The 23814-nt window shown below is 48.1% G+C and overlaps 2 protein-coding genes across 5 annotated transcripts; one reads left to right on the plus strand and one right to left on the minus strand.

The window, feature by feature from the left end:
* Positions 1-945: 945 nt before the first annotated feature.
* LRRC23 (leucine rich repeat containing 23) lies at positions 946-5199 on the minus strand. Its single transcript, XM_032874710.1, has 6 exons — positions 5005-5199; positions 4813-4922; positions 4107-4360; positions 3271-3401; positions 2546-2682; positions 946-1219 (listed from the first exon to the last, which is right to left on the minus strand). The coding sequence occupies exons 1-6, from the start codon at positions 5125-5127 to the stop codon at positions 946-948; spliced, it is 1029 nt and encodes a 342-aa protein (XP_032730601.1). The 5' UTR covers positions 5128-5199.
* Positions 1117-23614, plus strand: SPSB2 (splA/ryanodine receptor domain and SOCS box containing 2). 4 transcript variants are annotated; one of them, XM_032874714.1, is made up of 4 exons: positions 1117-1200; positions 20904-20978; positions 21663-22406; positions 23309-23614. In XM_032874714.1, exons 3-4 carry the CDS (start codon positions 21743-21745, stop codon positions 23434-23436), a joined length of 792 nt encoding a protein of 263 aa, XP_032730605.1. In that variant the 5' UTR covers positions 1117-1200; positions 20904-20978; positions 21663-21742; the 3' UTR covers positions 23437-23614. The 4 variants fall into 4 exon arrangements, with proteins under 4 accessions (XP_032730605.1, XP_032730604.1, XP_032730602.1 ...); XM_032874713.1 differs by lacking the exons at positions 1117-1200; positions 20904-20978 and adding an exon at positions 20992-21010; XM_032874711.1 differs by lacking the exons at positions 1117-1200; positions 20904-20978 and adding an exon at positions 21317-21425.
* The last annotated feature ends 200 nt before the right edge of the window (positions 23615-23814 follow it).

The raw sequence follows: 23814 nt of genomic DNA on the forward strand, positions 1-23814 counted from the left end.
TCTCACACACCCCTCCGCCTCCGCAGCTCCTCTGCAGCCAATTCTGCAAGCATCCCCTGGGCAGATCCCGGCCTGGTTCCCCTACACCTGCCTGAGCCACCCCCCCCAACACACACACCCCTCCCCCCAGACACACACGCGCGCACACACACACACAGGTTCCAGGCAGGAATCAGACCCACCCAGACGCTGCCCAGGTGCCCATTACAGAGCCTGGGCAGCAGGCTGTGATGAAATCCCAGGTCTCGGCCAAGAGAAGCCATGCTCTGTCTCGGGATGAGGGGTTGAATGTGGAAGAGGAGCTCTCTGGGAGTCTTCTCAGGTCTTAGGTCCAGTGTCTTTGATCTCTTGGAGGAAGAGGGAGGAAGGAAAGCCCCTGGGCCTTACTGCATTCCCCTTGCTTCCTGTGCCCCCTTCCAGAGTGCCCAGCCACCACACTCCCCTGGGCTGGTCACCTCACTCTCTTTCTGCCTTATCCTGTCCTCCTTTCTTCCCCTCATTCCTGTTTCCTGTTATTTTTAGATTCAGATTTTTAGTGCAAAATCTTCCTCCCCTGCCTCCTCTCCTCAACCCAGCTCCCATCCTTAACTACCACCTCCACCCTCCACCCCCAGCGCCCCCACCACCACACCCCAGACCGGTCCTTTCCAGCTGACCTTCATGTGTGGCTGCACACGGGCATCTCTGCCTGCCACCCCAATTCTCTCCCTTAACTTTCCTCTCCTAACGTATTCTCCTAAGCCTTTTCTCAGCTCCCCCCCAAGCCCCTCTGGTCCTTCCTCCCCCCCCAAGACACCCCCTAACTCCTAAGCCTGGTCTCTCCAAGGGATCTCCTCGCCATATTCCTTCCTCAACCACCTCCTACAGCAACTTCTCTGACAGACCCTTGGCCTCCTCTTCCCGCCTCTCTGTCAGCTTCCTCACCGTCCTCAGAGGCTGGAAGAGCTACACGGGTGGCACTTTCACTTCGGAGTTATGCTCAGCCTCAGCCTCCTCCTCCTGGGTCTCCTTCAACCTCTGACGGATCTCATCAGCCTCGGCCCGCTCCTCCTCCTCGAAGAAATCTTTATCCAGGCGCTCCAGGTGTGTTATCTGCACCAGGGCCTCCTGGCGATAGTCGTTCTCATCTGTACACGGGTTGTCCAACAGCACCAAGGCTCGTAGCTTGGGCAGGTCCCGAAGCTTGGCTAGCTCCCCCAGGTGGGTCACCATGTTGCCCCTGCCAGGTGTGGTCAGGAGAGATTCGCCCCGGGGGGGATTAATGGGCTTTGGGGGCCCCACCACCAGGAAGAAATCCCCTGCGAGAACCTCTCACCAGGCTCTGGTTTCCCTAGAAACACTGCCTCTGTGGATTGGCTTGATCAGCATAGCTGGATAACCTGAGCAGAGCCAGGGCTGTCCAGCCCCACTCTCGTGCTGCCTCAGCCCTTCCAGAACACTGTGAGTGCCCTGGTCTGTTCTGTAACATGCTGGGCGTAGTTCTCCTTTTGGAGCAGCAAAGCTATGTCACCAACCCTGTCTCGTTAGTTGGAGAGGAGGGGGGTATCTCCCTTGCAGTGTCAAAGTGCTTGTGTATCAGTCATACCTAATCAAAGGTTAGAAAGCAGGACCCAGGCCAGTGGAGAAGGAACTGGGATCTGAGCTCATGGAGGTGGGTGCTAGGTTGGTACTCCCCTCAGGAAGGAGCCTGGAGCTAGGTAGGTAGTAGCCATTGAGGAGGGTCTATTTTCTCTGACTAGATTATTAATAGGAAAAAAGCAAGCCCCCCCCCCCCCAAACTCTACCAGACCAACACAGCAGAACTAATTAACAAGAGACTTCTCCAGGAGCCATGGCAGGAATTGGGAGCTCCAAGATGCAACCATCTCTCCCTACTTGGAGGTTCTCTTTCCTTTGCCAGTTTTGAGGATTTGGCCATGTTGACTAAGGAGGCAGTTACCTTCCATCTTGCTTAAAGAAACACGCATAAAATCCTCCAATGGACAAGGGTTACTGAAAGAAAATCCACCCCCCACCCACCAATCCAATCAATCCCCGGTGCCTTTCCATCTAGAGATTTTCTTTCAAATACTCTTCTCTTCTCAAATATGAGAACATCTTGTGTTTTTATACCAGTAAGGAAGCCATCCCTTACAAGTAGGGCTCAGGAGAAGAGAGGCAGGAAATGGGAAGGGAAATGGGAGTCCAGGAGATAGAGAAGGGCAGAGAAAATTTACATGGAATAGGACCAAGAAAAGAGAGTTGGAGCCAGATTGTGAATCCCTTGAAAACAGGGACCAACTCTGATTCCTTTAGATGTTCCCAGAATACAGCACCAAGCCTGGTATGTCGCACGTTCTCAGTAACTGTGGACTGAGTGAATAAAGATTCAGGGGTCCGAGGCTGTACACAGTAAGGAAAGGAGGGCTAAAGACCAGGATGGAGGATGAGGGTAGAGTCTAGGAGCAGGCTAGGATTGGGGCTTCGGAGCCAGGGAGGAATATGGGGTCAGAAGCCGCTCCTGGTCCAAGGCAGGGACAAGGTGGGGCCAGGAAGGGGTGAATACCTCAGATTGAGATACTGCAATGATGTCATTTCTTTGGAGAAGCCACTCAACGTTTCAATCTGGTTGTCTCGAAGATGCAAGGTAGTGAGATTGCTTAGGTGCTCCAAGCCCTCCACCTTCTTCAGCATGTTCTGGGCCTAGCCCCCAGGATACAGCACAGAGATCGGGAGAAGGTAGCAGGGACAGGGAAGAGAAGTCAGAGACACAGGAAATGTAAGAGTGGCAGTGCAGGGGTGCAGGAGGGAAGTGGAAGTGGGTAGAGATGGGAGTAGACATCAAAGAAGTCTAGGAGAAGCTGCCAGTCCAGAGAAAGGTCAACAGTAACCATCCCCATCCCACCAAAGCCCCCTCTGATTCAGGAGGAGATGCTTTGACCCATGCCGAAGCCCATGCGCCCCACTGCTCTACTGAGCAGAAATGGCTTCAGCACCGCCCTAGAATCGAGAAGCTCAAGAGCCAAAAAGACTTAACATTCAAGTGGATTCTCTAATCTGATATCTGTAAATTACACTACTACCTGTATCAAAGCAAATTGTCTCTATTCCCTTGTGTTATGTATTATCAGCCCTACAAAGTAGGAAGGGCTCAGTAAATGATACCAAATGCCCATGACGATGGTGAGGTTAATAGCTGAGCCAACTAGAAGCCAGGCACCCTGCCCCCCACCCCTCGGCCGAGCTGTGCCCTCTTCCCCGTACCGACCACCCTCTAACCCAGTGAGCTACCAGGAAGAGGTTCTTTAGCTTAGGAAGGTTGATTCCCAGGGTGCTCTCCAGCTGGTTTCCCCGCAGCTCCAGTGTGTGCAGGCTGATCAGCTTTTGGGGGTCCAGACCAGTCACCCTGCGGATGCGGTTCCCTAAGGAGCAAGAGGGTGGTATGAGCTCATAGAGCTATCCCAATTCAGGTAGAATTGAATTCAGTAGAATTCAATTCTAGTAGCTATCCCAATTCAGTAGAACCTGAATGTTGGGAGCCTCTGTATCATCCTGTCCCTCTAATGTGAGGTGTCTATGAGGAGGGACAACTCCAGAATTGACACCTCTGGGGCCCTGGGGCAAGCGGTCTGGGAGTCTAAGGGCCAAATGGACATGTCCATCCAAGCCTTTGAGGAGGGAATGAAGACTGCCCAGTACCCCCCATGCTTAACTCCTTCTTCTCCCTCAATTCTTTGCTCAGATGTCAGCTTCTGACGTTTGTCCTAACCAGCCTGTTTGAAATTACCACCTGTGCCTCTACCTAATCCCTTTACCCTAATCTGTTTTCCACAGCACCTATTTCCTCTCCACATCATACATAAATTTATTTATTTATTATGCCCATTGGTAGCTGTCTGTCTCCCTTATTTGAATGTAAGCTGCATGAGACTAGGGATTTTGTTTTGTTTACTGCTACATCTCCAGCACATAGAAATGTCGTAGTGAATCATAAGGGCTGTCTGAATGAATAAATGAATGAATGAATGGAGATTACTGTGTGGCACAGCCCAAGACCACACTGCCCGCTTCTGCTGGCCCCAAGCTAGGAAGGAGAGACTCTTGTGTAGCCCGACTGAAAGACCCACCTTTGAGATCCAGGCTGCCCAGACGAGGGTGGGAGATGCCCTCAGTGTCAGTGATCTGGTTATAGGCAAAGCTGGCAATCTGCAGGTACGGCAGCTCGTTCAGGTGTGCGCTCCGCAGATTGTTGCCATCGGCCTTGAGCCAGAGCAGGTGGGTCAGATTATTGAGTGGGGACAAGTCTGTGAGGTGGTTCTCGGAAACATCCACATAGCGCAGATGGATGTAGGACCGTAACAGGTGGATGTCGGTCAGGTCCCTAGGAGACAGCAGAGGCCAGAGTTAGAGTAAAGAATCCAGGAAGGACTGGCAGAGACGCTACAGCAGAGGGCAATGTGGAGATGGCTTGTACTGGAGAGAAGAATGGGTGACTGATGGGAGTGGTGAGGGAGGGGGAGAGAAGGTAGGTGGGTTCTTCACAGGGAGCAGGGGCTTCCATCTGTGAAGAGCCGAGAACTGACCCTCTGAAGGACAAGAGGAGGAACCCAGTCCAGTAGGAATCCCCCTGACAGACCCTCATAGCCTCCAATTCCCCAGGCCAGCTCTGAAGCAGGGACCCACAGGGCTCCTGGAAAGTAAATTCTATCCTTCCCTTCCACTGGCCAAGGTAAGAGAGATTCAGACTCCCAGTGGCAACAGCCAGGCAGGAGGGTGAGAGAGGAGATTGGACCCTACAACCTCAGTCCTCTTCTGGTCCCCCCATAAGTGCACCTCTCTTTAACATCCAGCTTGACATAAGCGTGAGCCAGTCCATTGCCCGTCTTACAGAGCAAAGAAAGCCCTTCCTTCATCATGTCCTCCGTGAGGGGGTTGAGCATCCACTGCAAGAAGAAGTGGAGTCAGGCATCCCTTTCGTCCAACCCCCTCCCTTAGCCTTAGGACCCCACCGTTTCCAGCTCTCACTTCCTCTGAGTACTCTTCTCCTTCCTTCCTGTAGTCCTCCCACTCCTCCATCTCCTTCTCATCATCTTCTTTTTCCAGATCGTCCTGGTCTGGCTCGAAGTCTTCCAGCTCTTCATCTGACATCTTTCTTCCCTGCTGAAGGCTCTGGAGTGAGAGATCAAGCTCAGTGCACCTCCCCAAAAATAATGTGTCCTGAGCTCTAGCCAACCTTCAGCTCCCTGGCCTCCATTGACGGGGTGCCCTTCCCATCACCCCTGATCTCTTCCCAACTGTGTTTCCCTCCTTATCCCTGTGAGCATCTCATTTTGATGCCCAGCCCCCACCTTGAGTCCCCACCAAGGACCTCTCTCCCTTCAGGGTACCTTCCCAGGCCTTTCCTGCCCTCCACAGGGGCTCCAATTGTCTTCTCGAAGCTCTGCCTCCCTGCTTCCTGCCTTCCCCTCTCCCCAGGTCTTCCCGCCTCCCCCTTCAGCCACGTTCTCCTACCAACCTCCTACACCCCTCCCCTCCCTGCCTTCCCTAACCCCTGCTCCAGTCATTTCTTTTCACTTTCCCACCCTGTCTAGCCCCATTTCCCTGTCCCCTCTGCGGCAGCAGACTGACGCCCTCTCCAACCCTCCCACCCAATCCTTCACTAAGGGGCTCGGACCCTGGTTCCGCCCTACTAAAAAATGAGGTTCCGGAGAGGGTCTTGGCCCTGACAAGGAAGGAGTGTTTTCGAAGAGGGGAAAGGCGCCGGGAGGCGTTGTGTACTGTTGTTATGGAAACGATGGGGCGGGACACTTGGTTACATCAACGGCGCAACCGCTGAGAGGAGGGCCGCGAGGGGTCCGCGACCAACTGACGCGAAAAATCCGCCCCGGAGCAAGTGGGCCAGTAGTCGCCGGGTCGGGAAGCCAACTTTCCAGTCCTGAGAAGTCTGGGCGTTAATTGGCCCAGGGCAAAAAGCAGTAGGTGGGGCTTGGAACAGGGCAGTGGGGAGGGGAGATGGGCGGGGCTACGCGGAAGTCACTCAAGACGTTAAAGGGACCGCACATCCTCAAAGCAAAAGTATTGTGACTTCAGAAGAAACATGCTCCGAATCTAAAGGGGGAAGAGGAGCAAGAAACACCAAGGTATGCGGTCTGGTTTCTACCCCCACTCCAGCCTTGCACTCGGCTGACCTTTGCAAGGTGGCTTGGTGGAGCGGAAGGAGCCCAGGCCAATGTATCTATCTTAAGACCAGGGTTGGAGTCTTGGCAAATCTGCAGTTTACTAGCAATTTACCTGAGACTCTACTTTCTCATCTGTAAAATAGGCTCAAGTGACACCAACAGACGGGATTCGAGTGTGTGTGTAACCTATGCTAATGCAATGTAGATTGCTAAACCCGTTCGGAGCATTTCACTTTTCCTCATATCCTGGACTGGTTTGATGCAAACCTTTTAGGGGCTAATAAGAGAGAAAATCCAACAAGCGCCCACTGAAATACTCCTCATCCAACGTTGTAATGTAGACAACAAGACCTGACAGAGCCCTAGGCAGGCACTCAGGTCTGCGTGACTTGTTGAAGGAGATGAAAAAGAAGCTAAGGTTCAGCAAGTATTTCCTGAGAGTTTGTGCCAGATACCGTGTGAGATGTCTTCACAAGTTATTTAATGTTTACACCAGTCCTGTGAGATAGATATTTGAAAGAAGAGGAGACTAAGGCTCAGAGTGGTTAATATTTATGACCCAATTCCTGCCAGGAGAAAGAGAGATAGTACCAATCTTATGGGATCTAATATAAATAAAACAGGCAACAAGGTAAGCTATCATGATTTATTGTTAAATTGTGTGTTACAGACTTACTATAACACACAAAGTGATCTGATGGAAGATCTGGTGGGCTAGAAATCAGGACCTGTTACCTCCTGCCCTGTCCAGCTTGGATAAAACAGTTAATAGACAAATCTGGTCACTTGATGTCATGGAACTGGCAGAGTCAGAGACACCAGGTTCAAAACCCACCCTATCGTTTAATCCCTATGTGTTCCTCAGCAGGTTATATTAACTTTTACTGAGGTTTAATCTTCACATTTGTGAATTAGGGATAAAGACATCCGTTTCCATAAGGATTCTTAGAAGGTCGAAAGAGAAAATGTGGGTAAATTGCCTTGCACTTAGTTGACCCTCTGTCTGGATCTCCCTGGCCCTCCCCACCTCTTGCCTGTTTCCTCAGTCCTGGGATTGTCGTGAGGAATAAGAAAGGAAATGTGGAAACACTCAGGAAGGTTAGAAATGTGAGGCAAATGAACCCAACTGTATTGTTGGAGTGGGAAAGGAAAAGTCCATGTGGTCTGATGTAGCTAGCGGGAAAGGCTGCGATTTTCCTTGGCCCAGAAGAAAGAAGAAGACATATTAGGTGGGAAGAAAAGACATGACAGAAGGATGAGGGAAGTATCATCGAGCCCTGCTTTTATTAAGCGCTTACTCTGTGCCAGGCTGTGAGTACTGGGCACCCAAGGACAATAAAGGACAGTTCCTATCATCTGGAGCCTCACAGTCCACTGACAGGGTTAAGTAAACGAGTAATTCAATATAATGAGACAGATGTTATAGTAATGATACCTGACACTTGCAGAGCTTTTACTGAGTGCCAGGGGATAATTTTATAGCAAATGTATCTAGATAATATCATATATTCAGGGCAGAGATTCCAGACAGAGGAAGCACCTTTGGTAAGTTCTGGAGGAGAGAGAGGCCAGTCAGTACCCGTGCAAAGAAAGTAGTTGGCGCATGGATGGCTCAGTCGGTTAAGCGGCTGACTCTTGATTTTGACTCAGGCTGTGATCTCAGAATCCTGGGATCGAGCCCTGTGTGGTGCTCCACACTCAGCGTGAAGTCTCCTTGTCCCTCTCCCTCTGCTCGTCCCCCTTCTCTCTCTTTCTCAAATAAACAAACAAATAAATAAAATGTTAAAAAAAAAAAAGTGGGTAGTTCTGCTGGATGGAACAAGAGGCTTAGGGACATGAGGTAGGAGCTGCAAACAGAGCTGAGCACACTGAGGAAGCTGGACTTTATCCTAAAAACTGGGAGGAGCCACTAGAGGTTTTATTTTGTGTTTCGTTGACGAGGACTGAATCTACACTGTGTAATGACAGCTAGATACTCCGTGTCCTCTCTGATGACATCTTTCCTCTAGAATGGTCTAGATAGAATCTCCTGGAATTATAAAAGTAATATTTAAACTTAAGTGTATATAGAGAAACATACAAGTCCATGAACTCTCATTTATATATATATAGAGAGAGAAACATACAAGTCCATGAATCACTTTCATTTATGAATAAAGATGTAGAGTTTGGGGCGCCTGGGTGGCTCAGTCGATTAAGCATCTGCCTTCAGCTGAGGTCATGATCCCAGGGTCCTGAGATCGAGCCCCACATCAGGCTCCCTGCTCAGCGGGGACCCTGCTTCTCCCTCTCCCACTCCCCCTGCTTGTGTTCCCTCTCTCGCTGTGTCTCTTCTCTGTTAAATAAGTAAATAAAATCTTTTAAAAAAGAAAAAGAAAAAAATCATTTCAAATCATTTTTCATGTTCCTGCAAAGTTATTAATTTTTTAATTGATTTTTAGGAACTGTTTATGATTTGGAGATTAACTGGCAAAAACTGCGTGTTGCCTACCTGATATTCAGTCTACACTTATTCCTTCCTAACTGAACTGTTTTTGAACAGTTATTTTATTTTATTACAAGATTTTATTGCCGCTGGCAACCACTAATTTACTTCTTGTCTCTATAGATTTGCCTATTTTGCACATTTTACATAAATGAAATCATATAACATGGGGTCCTCTGTGACTACCTTGTTTCACCCGAGCATCAGACCTCCAAGGTTCATCCGTGTTGGAGCATCTATCAGGACTTTGTCCCTTTTGATTGCTGAGCAATGTTCCATTGTGTGGTTTATGCCACATTTTATTTTTTCATTCATCGATTGATGGTTATTTGGGTTGTTTCCTTTTTTTTTTTTTTAATATTTTATTTATTTGACAGAGAGAGAAACAGCGAGAGAGGGAAAACAAGTAGGGGGAGTGAGAGAGGGAGAAGCAGGTTTCCCATGGAGCAAGGAGCCTGATGCAGGGTTCCATCCTAGGATGCTGGGATCATGAACTGAGCCAAAGGCAGACGCTTAATCAACTGAGCCACCCAGGCACCTCTGTTTCCATTTTTTGGCTATTATGAGTAATGTTGCTATGAACATTCATGGACAAATTTTTGTGTGGCCATTTTTTTTCATTTCTCTTGCTTACATACCCAATTGATATCAATACAAAAATAATAATTTTAGTATCAAAATATTGAATTCTGTGCTATAATGAAAGGATTCCAATGGAGGATACCATCCTTTGCCCTATGGAGATTTCATTCTAAAATATTTACAGTATCTGGGGTGCCTGGGTAGCTCAGTGGGTTAAAGCCTCTGCCTTCAGCTCAGGTCATGATCTCTGGGTCCTGGGATCCAGCCCCGCATCCGGCTCTCTGCTTCATGGGGAGCCTGCTTCCCTTCCTCTCTCTCTCTCTCTCTCTCTCTCTGCCTGACTTTCTGCCTACTTGTGATCTCTGTCAGATAAATAAATAAAATCTTTAAAAAAAATATTTACAGGGGCGCCTGGGTGGCTCAGTGGGTTAAAGCCTCTGCCTTCGGCTTGGGTCATGATCCCAGGGTCCTGGGATTGAGCCCACATTGGGTTCTCTGCTCTGCAGGGAGCCTGCTTCCTCCTCTCTCTCTCTGCCTGCCTCTCTGCCTACCTGTGATCTCTGTTCATCAAATAAATAAATAAAATCTTTTAAAAAAATATTTACAGTATCAAAATATTCATTCATTTAGTCAAATATATATATTGGGCACTTGCTATGTACGAAGCATTTTGGTAAGAGCCTAATAAAATATTATATGCTAATGCTAAGAAGGAAACTATTTCCATTTGGAAAATCTATTAAAGGGGGGCTTGTCTGGCTCAGTCAGTAGAACACGCGACTCTTGATCTTGGGGCTGTGAATTCAAGCCCCCAAATTAAGTGTAGAGATTACTTAAAAATAAAAAAAAATCTGTAAAAAGTGGAAAAATCTATTATGATTACAACCTGACCTCAGACATATCAATTTAGTTTATTGGCAAATTTTTCCTTACAAGTGGAATTGTAAGGAGTGGAATTGCTGTATGATATGGTAACTTTATATTTAACCTTTTAAGGAACTGCCACACCAGTTTCCGAAGTAGCTGTACCATTTAACATTTCTACCAGCAGTGTCTGAGAGTTCTAATTTCGCCACATCCTGGCCAACAGTTGTTGTTATCTGTGGTTCTTGACTATAGCCATCCTAGCGGATGTGATGTGTTTTGTCGTGGTTTTGATTTTCATGACTCCGATGGCTAAAGATGTTGAGCATTTTTTTATGTTTATTAGCCATTTGTGTATCTTCTTTGGAGAACTGTCTATTCAGACTGTTTATTTTTTAGCTGGGGTTTTCAGTCTTCTCATTACTGAGTTAACAAACAGAACTTTTATATTCCTGGGGGAAGCGTTGTGCCCAACTAAAAAAATTTCCCAGCCTCCATTTCTGATAGGTCAATGACATATTAGTGAAGTCACTGAGGGAAACTTCGAGAAGGTCCCTTTTTTCTGCTTCCCTTATTACAATATTACAATATGGCATATTACAATATGGCAGCTGGCTTCCCCCAGAGCAAGTGATTGGAGAGAGAAAGAGACCAAGATGGAGCCACTGTGCCTTTTATGACTTGGTCTCCAAAGACACGAGCCCCTTCCACTTTATTCTGTTCTTTAGGAGCTAGTTGTTAAATCCAGCCCACACTCAGTGGAGGGGAATTAGTTTTCACCTTTTGAATGAAGAAGTATCAGAGAATTTGTGGGCATATTTTTAAAACCTTACCTGGATACACTAGTGTTTTGTCCTTTTTACATGCAGAGTATCTTTTCCTAATTGTCCTTATACTTGGTTTATAGTATCACCTTACAGAAATTTGATATTTGTCTGTGCTCTTTACTGCCAACTGCTTCAGTAAGGCTTCCGAATTGTGTGTCTGGTTTAGAAACCCTTTCTCACCCCCAAGGTTATGAAAAGATTCTTTTGTATATGTTCTGGTATTTACATTTTTTCAAAAGATTTTTATTTATTTGAGAGAGAGAGGGAGTGAGATAGAGCAGGACCAGGGGGCGGGGAGGGGGAGAAACAGGCTCCCTGCTGAGCAGGGAGCCCAATGCAGGGCAGTATTGACATTTTTTGAAGTCTTTAATTCATCTGTAATAATTTTTGTGTAGAGTATAAGATAGGGATCTAACATTTTGCCAGAAGAGGGGCCAATTTTCTCAGCATCATTTATTGATTAACCCCATCTTTCCCTACTGATTTGAAATGATGCCATCTTTATCATATATCTATGGTATAAATGATATATATGTTATATTTGTATATATAGTTTCTGGACTATAAATACTTTCCATTGATTGATATATATATGTATATGTGATTATATATATATATATATATATCACTATTTCAGCTGTAGTACCACACTGTCATAACTATTGATTTTTTCCCTATATGTCACATATCTTCCTACCTTATTAGTTCTAATAATACAATAGACAGCCTGTCGATTGAATAGAGAGGAGTGGAGGAATACAATAAATTTTAAGATGGGAAGTTCTTAAAATAGAAAAAAAATATATATACACACACATTTGTATATATATGAGAGCTATATGTAGTTTATCATATACCATACACCACATATATATTCATATATATGTATATGTACATGTATACATATATGTTTCTCATTTTTCAGATCAAAATTATACTCTAGAGACTGAGTAACCCCTATAGTTGTAATGTGCTACTAAATGTTTAACAACAGGCACTCCAGGGAGAACAAAAAGCCCTCATCTTTACCATTTGCCAATTTCTCTGGTGTAAATACTCCCACCATGACTGATTTCAAGAAGTAAATAACTTCAAGGGCATAGATAAGAGTAAAATTGTTAGGGGATGAATTTGACCCTCTCCCATCCATTTTGAAGCTTTAACTGCCAGCACCTCAGAATGTGACTGTATTTGGAAATAGGCCCTTTCAAATGATGATTAAATTAAAATGAGGCCATTAGGGTGGGCCCAAATCCAGTCCGACTGGTGTCAGTTTGAGAAGAGGAAATTTGGACACACAAGTGCAGTGCACAGAGAAAAAGACTATGTGAAGACATGAGAAGGAGTCATCTGCAGGAAGAAACCAAACCTACTGACACATTGCTCCTGGACTTCTTGCCTTCAGAACTGTGAGTAAATTAATTTCTGTTGTTAAAATACCCAGTGTTTTGTTATGGCAGTCCTTGGCAAGCTAATATAAAAATATAGTAAAAATAATTAGAAAGTGATAACTTGTAAGTATCTTTTTTTAAAAGATTTATTTATTTATTTATTTATTTGCCAGAAAGAGAGAGAGAGAGATCACAAGTATGCAGAGGCAGGCAGAGAGAGAGGTGGAAGCAGACTCCCCGCCAAGCAGAGAGCCCGATGCAGGGCTCGATCCCAGGACCCTGAGATCATGACCTGAGCGGAAGGCAGAGGCTTAACCCACTGAGCCACCCAGGCACCACCTTGTAAGTATCTTTTATTATTAAAAATTATAATTTATTTAGGGGCACCTGGCTGGCTCAAGTCGGTAGAGTGTGTGACTCTTGATCTCTGGGTTGTGAATTTGAGCCCTATGTTGGGTGTGGAGATTACTTAAAATCTTAAAAAATAAAATAAAATTTATTTAAATTATGAGACAAAAAAAATAATGGCTGCCTTGGGTACCTGGGTGGCTTGGTGGGTTGAGTGTCTGCCTTCGGCTCTGGTCATAATCTCAGGGTCCTTGGATCAAGTCCCACGTCAGGCTCTCTGCTCAGCGGGGAGTCTGCTTCTCCCTCTCACTCTCCCTTTGTGCTGTCTTTCTCAAAAAACTAATAAAATCTTTTTAAAAATGGCTGCCTTTAACACCTGGCTTACAGAATTCATGAAAAATTATCGGTTCTCACAAGACTGTGCAACCCAGCTTCAGCATACCATTGCATTTTCTGCTGAAAATTTCTATTTTCAACCAAGAACTCTTTTCTCAGTCCTGGGCTTATATAGCTAACCTCCTACTTCAACATTTATGTGACTCACAGACATCTCAAACTTAACAGATCCAAAAACAAGTCCTGTATCTTTCCCCCAACTCTGTTTTTCTTCAGTGCTCCCTTTATCAGTATTCAGATTGTTCAAACCAGAAACCTTGGGGTCATACTTGTCCTTTTTTTTTTTTTTCCTCCCTCAATGACTCTTTTCCCCACTGGCCTCCCTGTAAGAAGTGTGACTCCATCTACTCTCCGACGCCTAGGATACCTTTCTGACCTTTGTTATTGCACCCAGCCACCCTTGGACCAGAGAGCCCTCTTTTCAAGTCTTCCCACCACGAAGCCCCTTCCTTCTTCAAGGGATCTCACTCTTCTGTGTGGAAGTGCTGCTCATCATCTTGGCCTCAGTTAAATGTGACTTCCTCAGAATGGCCTTTCCTGATCTGGAATTTAGGTTAGGATCCCCTCTCATAGTTCCTGGCCTTTCTCTGATAGCAGTAAACACAGTTCGTCTTTATGTAAGAATTCGTGGATCCTCAGGTTTGCGCCTTTCCAGATGTCATTAGGATTCACTAGGAGTAGACGCCCTGGAGGATATAAAGGTGGACAGAAAAACTGGAAAAACTCGAGTCTGTATTTTTAAAATTAGCAAGGATAAACAAAAGCGTATTAGATTTGGCACGCAAGGGTTTGGGTGGCTCAGTGGTTAAGCGTATTCCTTTGACTCAGGTCATTATCTCAGGGTCCAGGGATCATGCCCCACATTGGGGTCTCTGCTCTGCAGGAAGCCTGCTTCTCCCTCTCTCTCTGCTAATCCCCCTGCTTGTGCTCTGTCAAATAAATAAAATCTTAAAAAAAAAAAAAAAAGATTTGGCAAGCAAGACATTTGATGACTAATCTAGGTGAGATTGGCAGAGTTAAAGACGTTGTGGTTATTATAATAGGTGTGTGTGCTCCTTTATACTAGTTTCTAACATAACCTGGGTGTCTCCTACTGCCGGCCTCCCCCCCTCCAAGGTGAACAGAAAAATTCTCTCCTGTAGAGGGTCCCTAAACGTCTTCCCTTGTGGCTGCAGGAAGACAGATGGGGAAGCAAGGAAAACTGTTTGAGGGACGGACAAGTGGACCCTTTCTTTACATGTAAAGAAACTGGGGTGTAAGCCTCGATTCGGAAACTGGCAGAAGCAGTAGGCCCCCTCACCCCCCTCTGGAGCCCCGGTCCAGAACCGCCCTCCGCGTCCGGGTTAACAGCCCCTACCCGCCAAGCACGGGCTTTCAGCTTCGAACCCTCGCTTCCGCCCTAGGGCCTTTGTTATGGCGCAGAACGTTCCGGACGGGCCGGAAGGCGGTTGGCGGGAGGCGGGAGCTGCGGTGCAGGGGTGGGCCCTAGCTTGAGGGCTCTGGCCTCGGAGGTGGCGGGTGGGTGGGAACAGCTGCGAGCAGCCCCCGGCCACGGATGCGGCCGCTGGGGGGCGCGCGAGCCGCCGCCCCCGCAGCCCCCGCCATCTCCTCCGCCGCGCGCCCGCTCACGTGACCGCGGCGCGTTCGGGAGTCAGCGTCCCCGCCTGCCGCGGGCTCTGCGGCCGCTGCCAAACGAGCACCCGGGGCGGTGGCGCGGGGCGGGGCGTGTGGCCCAGGCTGACAGATCTGCGGTCGCCATTTCGTCGCTGCCCTAGCGTTTGGCGAGTGGCTTCTCGTGTCTAAGTCCTGATGCTGCCGTTTACCAGTTCTGTAGTCCTGGGCGGGTCGTTTAACGTTCCCGAGCCACGGCTTACGAATCTGTAAAAATTGGCATATCTTGGTCGGGAGGACTTAATGACATACAGTGGGAGTTTCATCGTAGACGCACTTAACGTGGACTGGTTAAATATGGCAGAAGCTTGCCAGCCACCATTCCATGCGAGTGACAGATGGGAGACGAGACCATGTTCTCTGTGGCTCCAATTCTGCGCCTCTCAGTGCCTGTTACCTTAGGAGGCTGACTGAGATTCTAGAATTTTGTTTTTAAAATTAGGTTCTAGGGACGCCTGGGTGGCTCAGTGGGTTAAGCCTCTGCCTTTGGCTCAGGTCATGATCTCTGGGTCCTGGGATGGAGCCCTGCATCAGGCTCTCTCCTCAGAGAGCCTGCTTCCCCCTCTCTCTCTGCCTACGTGTGATCTTTCTCTCTGTCAAATAAATAAATAAAATCTTTAAAAAAAAAAAAAAAACTAGGTTCTAGAGTTTTCGGATGCCTCTTTTCTAATAGGACCCGTGTGAAGGCAATCCACCCATTTTACCAAGGGCTGGCATGTCCTCCAACTGGCACATAAAGGACCTCAAGAAATCCACATGTGCAGTCAAGGTTCAAAAAACTTGGGAACCCGGGTCATCAGTTTCTCATCTAACTGCTATATTGACAGCAAAGTACATGTGATAAACCTTTAAGGAAGACTGAAAGAGCACTAAACTTCCTGGAAGAGAGAAACCAGGTATGTGAGCCTAACTAACAATGGCAGTACATGGCGGAAAAAGAAAAACTCTTGGTCTCATCCAGAGTTCAAGCCTCCTGCCAGAGAAGGCAGCTTCAGACGGAAGGATTTCAAAACCACCCAAGGATGGCATAACATTTAGAAACCACTTCAACTTCTAAAATGTGCAAACCATTGGTGGGACTGTATCTGTAGAGAACAGGGAATAAAACCCACCCAGAGCTACTAAAATAAATTACCGGCCAAAGGGCTCTTTTCTAGAATATGATGAGGCTGGTAGCTTCTGGGGGGAAAGGGCCCAACTGTTTTTATGTTTCCAAACTAGAAACACAAAGCTCTGGATTGAAAACAATGACCTTGTGACCACTTCTGTCTCCCTCTTTCATTGTGGTAGAGTAGTCCGGTATTTAATAAGCCAAACATGTTCCATGGGGATACCAATGCCAGTACCCTAAAAAAAAAAAAAAAAAAAAACAAAAAAAAAAAACCCTACTTTCACTGCAGCGATTAAATGTAAAGTGCTAGGTGACCACAGCACTTTCCACGATTGGGATTTATAGTTCTACAGTCTAGAAGTCAAGTAGGACCTCATAGTGAAAGGCCTTGGCTTTAGTGTGGCTCACAGACTGCACTGCCATCCGAGGTACCACGCTCTTTAGAAGCGAGCTCCTAAAAAAAAAAAAAGAAGAGTGCTCCTGAAGACATCAAAGGCTACCTCTCCCCAACATTACCCGTGTCCTTCACTTTGCTGACCTAAGCAGAATTTGCTATTTCAAAGCCACATACATGAGGCTGAGTGAGATTCCCCTCCGACCCCCAGAGCCATGGGTGCTGACCCTAATCTAAATGTGGTAATGAGTTGGACGGGTTGGATATTCTTCAGTGTTGGCGAGTTACATCACTTATAGTAAACAGTCATGGCAACAATCAAGCTTAAAACAGATCATGCATGTTGAGAATAATGTATTTAGGATTTTAAGGGTTTTTATTAACAAAGAAGGGAAACACATTGTTGGAGTGGCCTAGCAAGCCGATCGTGTCAGCTTTGTGGGAGAAATTGAAGAACTTCTTGAGAGCCACAGAGAAATACTAATAAGAAGGATGAGGAACTGATAAAATCATCCCAGAAGACAAAGATATGAGAAACAGGAAGGGAAGACCAGATCGTATCTTCGCAAATATGTTAAAATTTCTGCAAAAATGCTGAAATACCTGATTTAATCCCCACCCCTTTTTAAGTAGACTCCACATCCAGCGCGGAGCTGGAGCTTGAACTGACAACTCTGAGATCAAGACCTAAGCTGAAATCAAGAGTTGGATGCTTAACTGACTGAGCCACCCAGGCACCCATGATTGACTTAATTTCTGAATAAAATCTCTCTGTGGAGAGAAACCAGAAAATTAAATGTGGTTAACACTGTATCCTTATAACTCAGCAGTTCAGTGTATAAGTATGCTCCCAACAAAAATGCGTACCTAGGTCCACTAAAAGACTTGTATAACACTGTATGTACATAGGAGCTTTTCCTATAACAGCTAACAACCAAAAACAACTCAAATGGCCATCAACAGTAGAATAAATTGTGGTATGGCCATACAACAGAGTAATGTAAAGCAATGAAAATAATGAGCTACCCTTTCATGCAACAAGATAGATGACTCACCGTCCTAATGCTGAGAAAAATAAGTCAGGCACAAAAGAATATATGCTCTATGGTATTTTATGAAATTGAACAGGCAAAGCTAATCTATACTAACAGGTCATATAAGAGTTCCCTTTAAGGATGTAGTGTCAGGGAAAGGGCAAGAAGGAGCCTCTGGGATGCTAGAAATGTTCTGGATCTTTTTGGTGAGGATCACACAGCAAATGTAAAAATTCATTGAACAATTTAAGATGAATTTACTTTATAGTTTCTACATCTCAAATAAAAAATAATAAAACTTCTTGTAGCATTATGTAACATTTGAGCGAGTATCAACAAGTGTTTGAGCAGTTCAAGATTCAGTGGTAACAACTGGTGAATACCATGTTTTAAGCAGCCAGCCCCTGATCAGGGACACTTCCCAACCTCGAACTAGAGTCGGCCATGGCTGAAGCTTTCCCTTTGTGCCCTAAGCCTTCATCCACCACAGTCATGATGTCCTTTTTGTTATTGTCACACTGACAAGAATATCCAGGTTGGGTGGATGACAGGTTTTAAGGTTCACATCCTCCTTTTGATACGTTTTCTTCGTCTTCAGTTAAAATTATGAAATTTTATTCATGCACCATTGTATGATACTCCTGCTACTGTATTTTACACAAAACCAACATCTGCTGTATCTGATAGGTTCAGTAAGGTATTTTCAAGGGTAATTTTGAGACATGGCTGTCACCTTATCTCTCCCAACTCTCTATCTTTGCCCTCCTGTTTTACATAGCATAGCATCTGACATACCGAAACTGCCAGTTCAGCCTAGACTCCCACCTTCCACAACCCACATGAACTCTCCCATCAAAGTTGCCAATGACCGAAAAAATCTCATTAAGTAGTCAAACCTGAATTTTCTGCTCACTGTGTCCTCCTTAACCCTCTTCTCACTCTACATGCTCTCTCTGGGGCCCCTCTCTGATTCTCATAGTTCAGCTTCTGACCAAAGAATGTCACACCTCCCAAATTTACTTCTCCAGCCCAGGCCCCTTACTACCCCTCCAGACCTGCAATTTTCATGTGTGTGCCGGATGGTTCCATCTGGTTGTTGCTCAGACACCTCAAAAACACGTCGTAAAGTGAATTCACATCCCTCCCCCACTCCCCTGCCCCTTTCCAATGGCTTGTCTTTCTGTCATCTCTATCATCATTAGTGGTACCCCCTTCCAACAGTCTTCCAGGCTAAACCTTTTCTCTCACCTCAGCATCTAATCAGCCACCCTAACTTGCAATTTCATAAGTGTTTCTTGAATTTTTTTCTTCCTTATTTCTACTGCCTCATTTCAGGCTCTTGACACTCGTCACCCAGGTGGCTGTAACCAGTCTCGTTGCTTCTAGTTCTATTTCCCCCGAAACCTCCTTTATGTTGCTGTGCCAGGGTGGTTTTTCAATTTTTTTTTTTTTAAGTTATCTCTACACCCAGCATGGAGCTCGAACTCATGACCCCAAGATCAAGTGTTGCATGCTCTACCGACTGAGCCAGCTGGGTCCCCTCATGGTGGTTTTTCTAAAATGACTATCTGTCCATGTTTCTCTCCTGTTTCCTTCATATGTGTCTCCATTACTGGCCTGTCCTACAGGAGAACATTTACATTCCTTAACTTGGCCAATAAGGCCACTGTCATTTGGCACTGACTTCTGTAGGCTTGTCTCTCATGGTTTCCTTCTAGCTGCAAGAACACTGAAGTCTTCAAACTTCCCCAAACCCATCTCCTGCTTCTGGCTTTTTTCATGCTGACTTCTCGGTCTGGAATGATTTCTCCATGTAGCAACCCTAACCCAACCCCCATCCTGCAGAACTACCTCCTGGGCCCATTCTTAGTCATTCTTTAAGATTCAGCCCAGTGTAACACTCCAGGACACCTGCTTAACTGCTTGATCCCTGGTTAGGAGTCCCATCCTTTTGACTCCCATAAGACTTTCTTTATTCCTCCATAATTTCATCTACTACATGATAAACTGTTTTATTTTGTTTTTATTTATTTGACAAAGAGAGAGATCACAAGTAGGCATAGAGTCAAGCAGGGAGGGCAGGGTTGAGGGGGGTGGAGCAGGTTCCCCGCTGAGCAGAGAGCCCGATGCGATGCGGGGCTTGATCCCAGGACCCTTGGATCATGCCCAGAGCCAAAGGCAGAGGCCCAACCCCCTGAGCCACCCAAGCACCCCAATAAACTGTTTTATAAATGTCTTGTTACCTCCTTGGGGATTCACAGTTGCATCTTCCGTGCTTAGCATAGATGATTAAATTTGAACTCGAACCTGCTCTGAGTTCACATGTATATAACCTCACCAAATCCTCACTATGGCTTATGCAGTAGATACCAACAGTATCTCCATTTTACAGAGGAAGAAACAGGTATTGGGGAAATTCAGTGGTTTGCTCAAGGTCACACGCATACTGGCCTTCAGGTATTCACACCCAGTTAGCTTGGCTCCACATTTGGCATCCTTCATCACTATATTACATTGCCCCCCCCCCTTTTTTTTAGATTTTATTTATTTTGCAGAGAGAGAGAGTACAAGCAGGGGGAACAGCAGAGGGAGAGGGGGAAGCAGGCTCCCACTGAGCAGGGAGCCCGACTCAGGCCTCGATCCCAAGACTCTGGGAGCATGACCTGAGCCGAAGGCAGATGCTTAATGACTGAGACCCCAGGTGCCCCTACATTGCATTTATATAGAGTGGACACCTAGTAAATGTTAACAATAATAGTTATGCTCAGTTATTGTATAATAGGTACCAGACTCCGCTAAGTGCTTTACCTAGATTATTTCAGCTCCACAACAATCCTATGAGGTAAGTACCATCATATTTCCATTTTACATAAGAGAAAACGGATTTGGGGCACCTGGGTGGCTCAGTGGGTTGTCTGACTCTTGATTTTTGGCTCAGGTCATCGTCTCAGGGTCCTAGGATGGAGACTCTGGAGGCCAGGGGTGGGGGGGGGGCAGTGTCTGCTCAGCAGGGAATCTGCTGGAGATTCTCTCCCTCACTCTCTGACTCTCCACCCCTAAAATAAATAAATAACTCTTTTTTTTTTAAGATTTTATTTATTTATTTGACAGAGATCACAGGTAGGCAGAGAGGCAGGCAGAGGAAGAAAGAGAAGGAAGCAGGCTCCCCGCTGAGCAGAGAGCCGGATGCAGGGCTCCATCCCAGGACCCTGGGACCATGACCTGAGCGGAAGGCAGAGGCTTTAACCCACTGAGCCACCCAGGCGCCCCAATAAATAAATAACTCTTAACAGAAAGAGAGAAAACAGGTTTAAGAGAAGTTTGTTGAAATCTCCCCCAAGGTCATAGAGCTAATTAGTAACATTGCTTCCTCACAACCAGAGTCTTAACCATTATACTCCGCCATATGAGACCAACAGTTTGGGAACGGACTGACATCCAAGATGAAGACTAGAACAGCACCGAGCCCTAGGACACCTACCTCTGAAAACAGAGTTCAGAACCTCAGGCATAGAACAGACCGACTCACAAGTGGGACAGAAAGAGACCAGTCCAGAACCAGTGACCCACAATCAAAGGGACACAGAAACAGATTTCAGCACACTGAAAGCCCCTCCTTGACCCCAAGCCCTTCCTCTCTAGGAGCTCAGGAGTCGGTTGCTCAAGCGGCTCAAAGGTCTTGATGATGGAGAACACACTTCCGGGGATCCCAAAGCGGTAAAGAGTTCACTGTGAGCCTCAACAACCAGGTGCAGACTCCTTTGCGGCCGAGAAGGGTTAGCCAGAGGGGAGGGCCTCCACGCGGGGGTGGGACCTCGGGGCGGGGTCCACAGGTTAACCGCCCGGTATTGGCTTTAGGGTGTCGGGTCCTTGGGGCGGGGCGCGCCCTCCACAGCTGCTGTCCGACTGAGGTGTTAACCGCCGGCGAGCTACACCCCGTGGGGGCGTGGCCGCGGGGCGGGGCGGGGCGCGACTTGGGGCGGCGACGAGAGGGTTAATTGCCCCAGTGCGGTGGCCGTGGGGGCGGGGCATGGGGGCGGGGCGAGACCGGGGGAGGTGCTGGAGGCGGAAGCTGCCGGCAGTCTGCGCCCAGCGCGATTCGGCCACCTTTGGCTAAGTCGCTATTGAGGCCCGGTGACCTCCGGGCCTGGGAAGCCAAGCGAGGTTCGGGGGCGGTGACTGGGCACGGGATGGGGAAAAGAGACGGCCCTGGGGAGGTCCAAAGGGGGCGAACTCGGGAGAGTCTGGGGAGACCGAGACAGATGGGCGAGGGCAAGGTGATGGGCCAAGGGGGGGGGGGAAGTGGTGGGCAAACATGCGTGAAAGGATGTGGAGCCTGGGCGAGGAGCCCCCGCCGGGATACCGCACTTGAAACCCTCATTTCTCCCAACTCCTCTCTAGATCAATCCGGTGCGGGAGCTCAACTTTCAGAAGAGAGGCGCGCCAGGAAGACTCGGGGATTCCTTCAGCTCCTCACCTTCATGGGCCAGACGGCCCTGGCAGGGGGCAGCAGCAGCACCCCCACCCCACAGACCCTGTACCCTGACCTCTCTTGTCCCGAGGGCTTGGAGGAGCTGCTGTCTGCTCCCCGTCCTGATCTGGGAGCCCAACAGCGCCACGGATGGAATCCCAAGGACTGCTCAGAGAACATCGAGGTCAAGGAAGGGGGGTTATGCTTTGAGCGACGGCCCGTGGCCCAGAGCACTGATGGGGCCCGGGGTAAGAAAGGCTACTCGAGGGGCCTGCACGCCTGGGAGATCAGCTGGCCCCGGGAACAGAGGGGTACCCACGCCGTGGTGGGCGTGGCCACGGCCCTCGCCCCGCTGCAGGCTGACCACTATGCGGCGCTGCTGGGCAGCAACAGCGAGTCGTGGGGCTGGGACATTGGGCGGGGGAAGCTCTATCATCAGAGCAAGGGGCCCGGGGCCCCCCAGTATCCAGCCAGACCTCACGGTGAGCAGCTGGAGGTGCCGGAGAGGCTGCTGGTGGTTCTGGACATGGAAGAGGGAACTCTGGGCTACGCTATTGGGGGCACCTACCTGGGGCCAGCCTTCCGCGGACTGAAGGGCAGGACCCTGTATCCTGCAGTAAGCGCTGTCTGGGGCCAGTGCCAGGTCCGCATCAGCTACCTGGGCGGAAGGAGAGGTGAGCCCTGGGGCAGGTGTGGGGAGACTGTTCTGTTACTGGTGGCTGTGGTATGGGATGGCAGTTCGCTGCACACCTTGTAAGAGCAGAGGGAATGGGCCTTCATCTGACCTGCCTCCTACTTCTATTCAGTGTGGGGAATGGCAAAAGGGCTTCACGGCTGTTACTTAACTGTATCCCAGCAGCAGTAGAGATGAAAGTGAGGCTCGGGAAAGCCATTTGCTGCTAGTGGTGAGTGCTCAGAACAGAGTGAGGTGCCCCAGGGCTTTCCAGCAGATAACAAGCTCCTGAAGCAAGAGGTGCATAGAGTTAAATGGATGCTGGACTAGCTGTAGGAAGAGGATGGACAGATCTCCTGGGATCTGACCTGTCTGTGCTATTTCCTTCTAAGGGGCCTTTGAGGCCCTGGGCAGCTAGAGGGAGAGCAGGAAAGGAGGCAGGGTGTTCGTGTGGGGCCTCCTCTAGAAAGGATGGGGCCCCCAGCCTCAGGGCAGATGGAACTTCACCCTGCTCTGCAGTTGTGTGCTCAGCAGAGGGTGGGTACCTCTCCCCGGTGGAGAATTATTCGAGAGTGGAGGGGTGCCATCCTTCCTCTCACCTCATTATTCTCGGCTCCAAGGCTCTATGGAATCCAAGCCTGGATGAGCTACACTCTGGTCCAAGCTGCCTTGGCCTGTTGCTTTGGGGGCAGGGGGGAGCTTAGCTACAGCTTCACCCTCATGCATGAGATCAGTGATGCCTACCACCGCAAGAGCAGGTGCGGAAATTTGGGGTGCCTTAGAGCCTCCTCTCAACCAAGACTCCAAGCAGGAAAGCGGAAGGGAATTTGGGCAGGACCCTGTAGTGTGAGGTCTGGCTGGTGGCTACATCCGAACTTACCTTCCCCTCCTTCTCTCCCCCAGTGGAGCCACACTCCCTGCTGCACCTGAGCCGCCTGTGTGTGCGTCACGCCCTGGGGGATACCCGGCTTGGCCAGGTATCTGCTCTCCCCTTGCCCCCTGCCATGAAGCGCTACCTGCTCTACCAGTGACTTCCTGGACACCACAGATGGGACAGCACAGATGGCGCTGGGGCCTTGAGGCCACCCCTCCCCTGGGGGGTGGGGCAGCAGCGCTGCTGGCCTAGACCAGCTGCTTTCAAGCCAATAGGCTGGGGGGAGGTGAGGCTGGGCCCCTACCCCAACCCAAGCTCTGGGGATCCCACAGCTCCCGAGCGAGCGGCCCAGAGGGGTGGATGGGAAGGAGCTATTATTCGAGGTTATGGCCTCCTGGTACGCAAGACATTTTTTTTCAAGTAAAAACAGTAAGAGATGTGCTATTGCAGAAACCTGTTTGTGGTATTTTTTCTGTACAAGTGTTCTGTGCTGCCTCAGAAAGGAAAGAGAGATTATATGGGCAAGTACAGTGAA

The sequence above is a fragment of the Lontra canadensis genome, unplaced genomic scaffold, assembly GCF_010015895.1.
Source record: "Lontra canadensis isolate GAN:19392208 unplaced genomic scaffold, GSC_riverotter_1.0 scaffold53, whole genome shotgun sequence".
Lineage (NCBI taxonomy): Eukaryota > Metazoa > Chordata > Mammalia > Carnivora > Mustelidae > Lontra > Lontra canadensis.

Excerpts from the sequence above, each read along its gene's own strand:
- LRRC23 (XM_032874710.1), bottom strand. The coding sequence starts at position 5,127 with ATGTCAGATGAAGAGCTGGAAGACTTCGAGCCAGACCAGGACGATCTG. Across the intron at positions 4,923-5,004 it reads GAGAAGAGTACTCAGAGGAA|TGGATGCTCAACCCCCTCAC; the intron begins GTGAGAGCTGGA and ends TTCTTCTTGCAG. Across the intron at positions 4,361-4,812 it reads AAGCTGGATGTTAAAGAGAG|GGACCTGACCGACATCCACC; the intron begins GTGCACTTATGG and ends GCTGTCTCCTAG.
- SPSB2 (XM_032874714.1), top strand. The coding sequence starts at position 21,743 with ATGGGCCAGACGGCCCTGGCAGGGGGCAGCAGCAGCACCCCCACCCCA. Across the intron at positions 22,407-23,308 it reads CTACCTGGGCGGAAGGAGAG|TGGAGCCACACTCCCTGCTG; the intron begins GTGAGCCCTGGG and ends TCTCTCCCCCAG.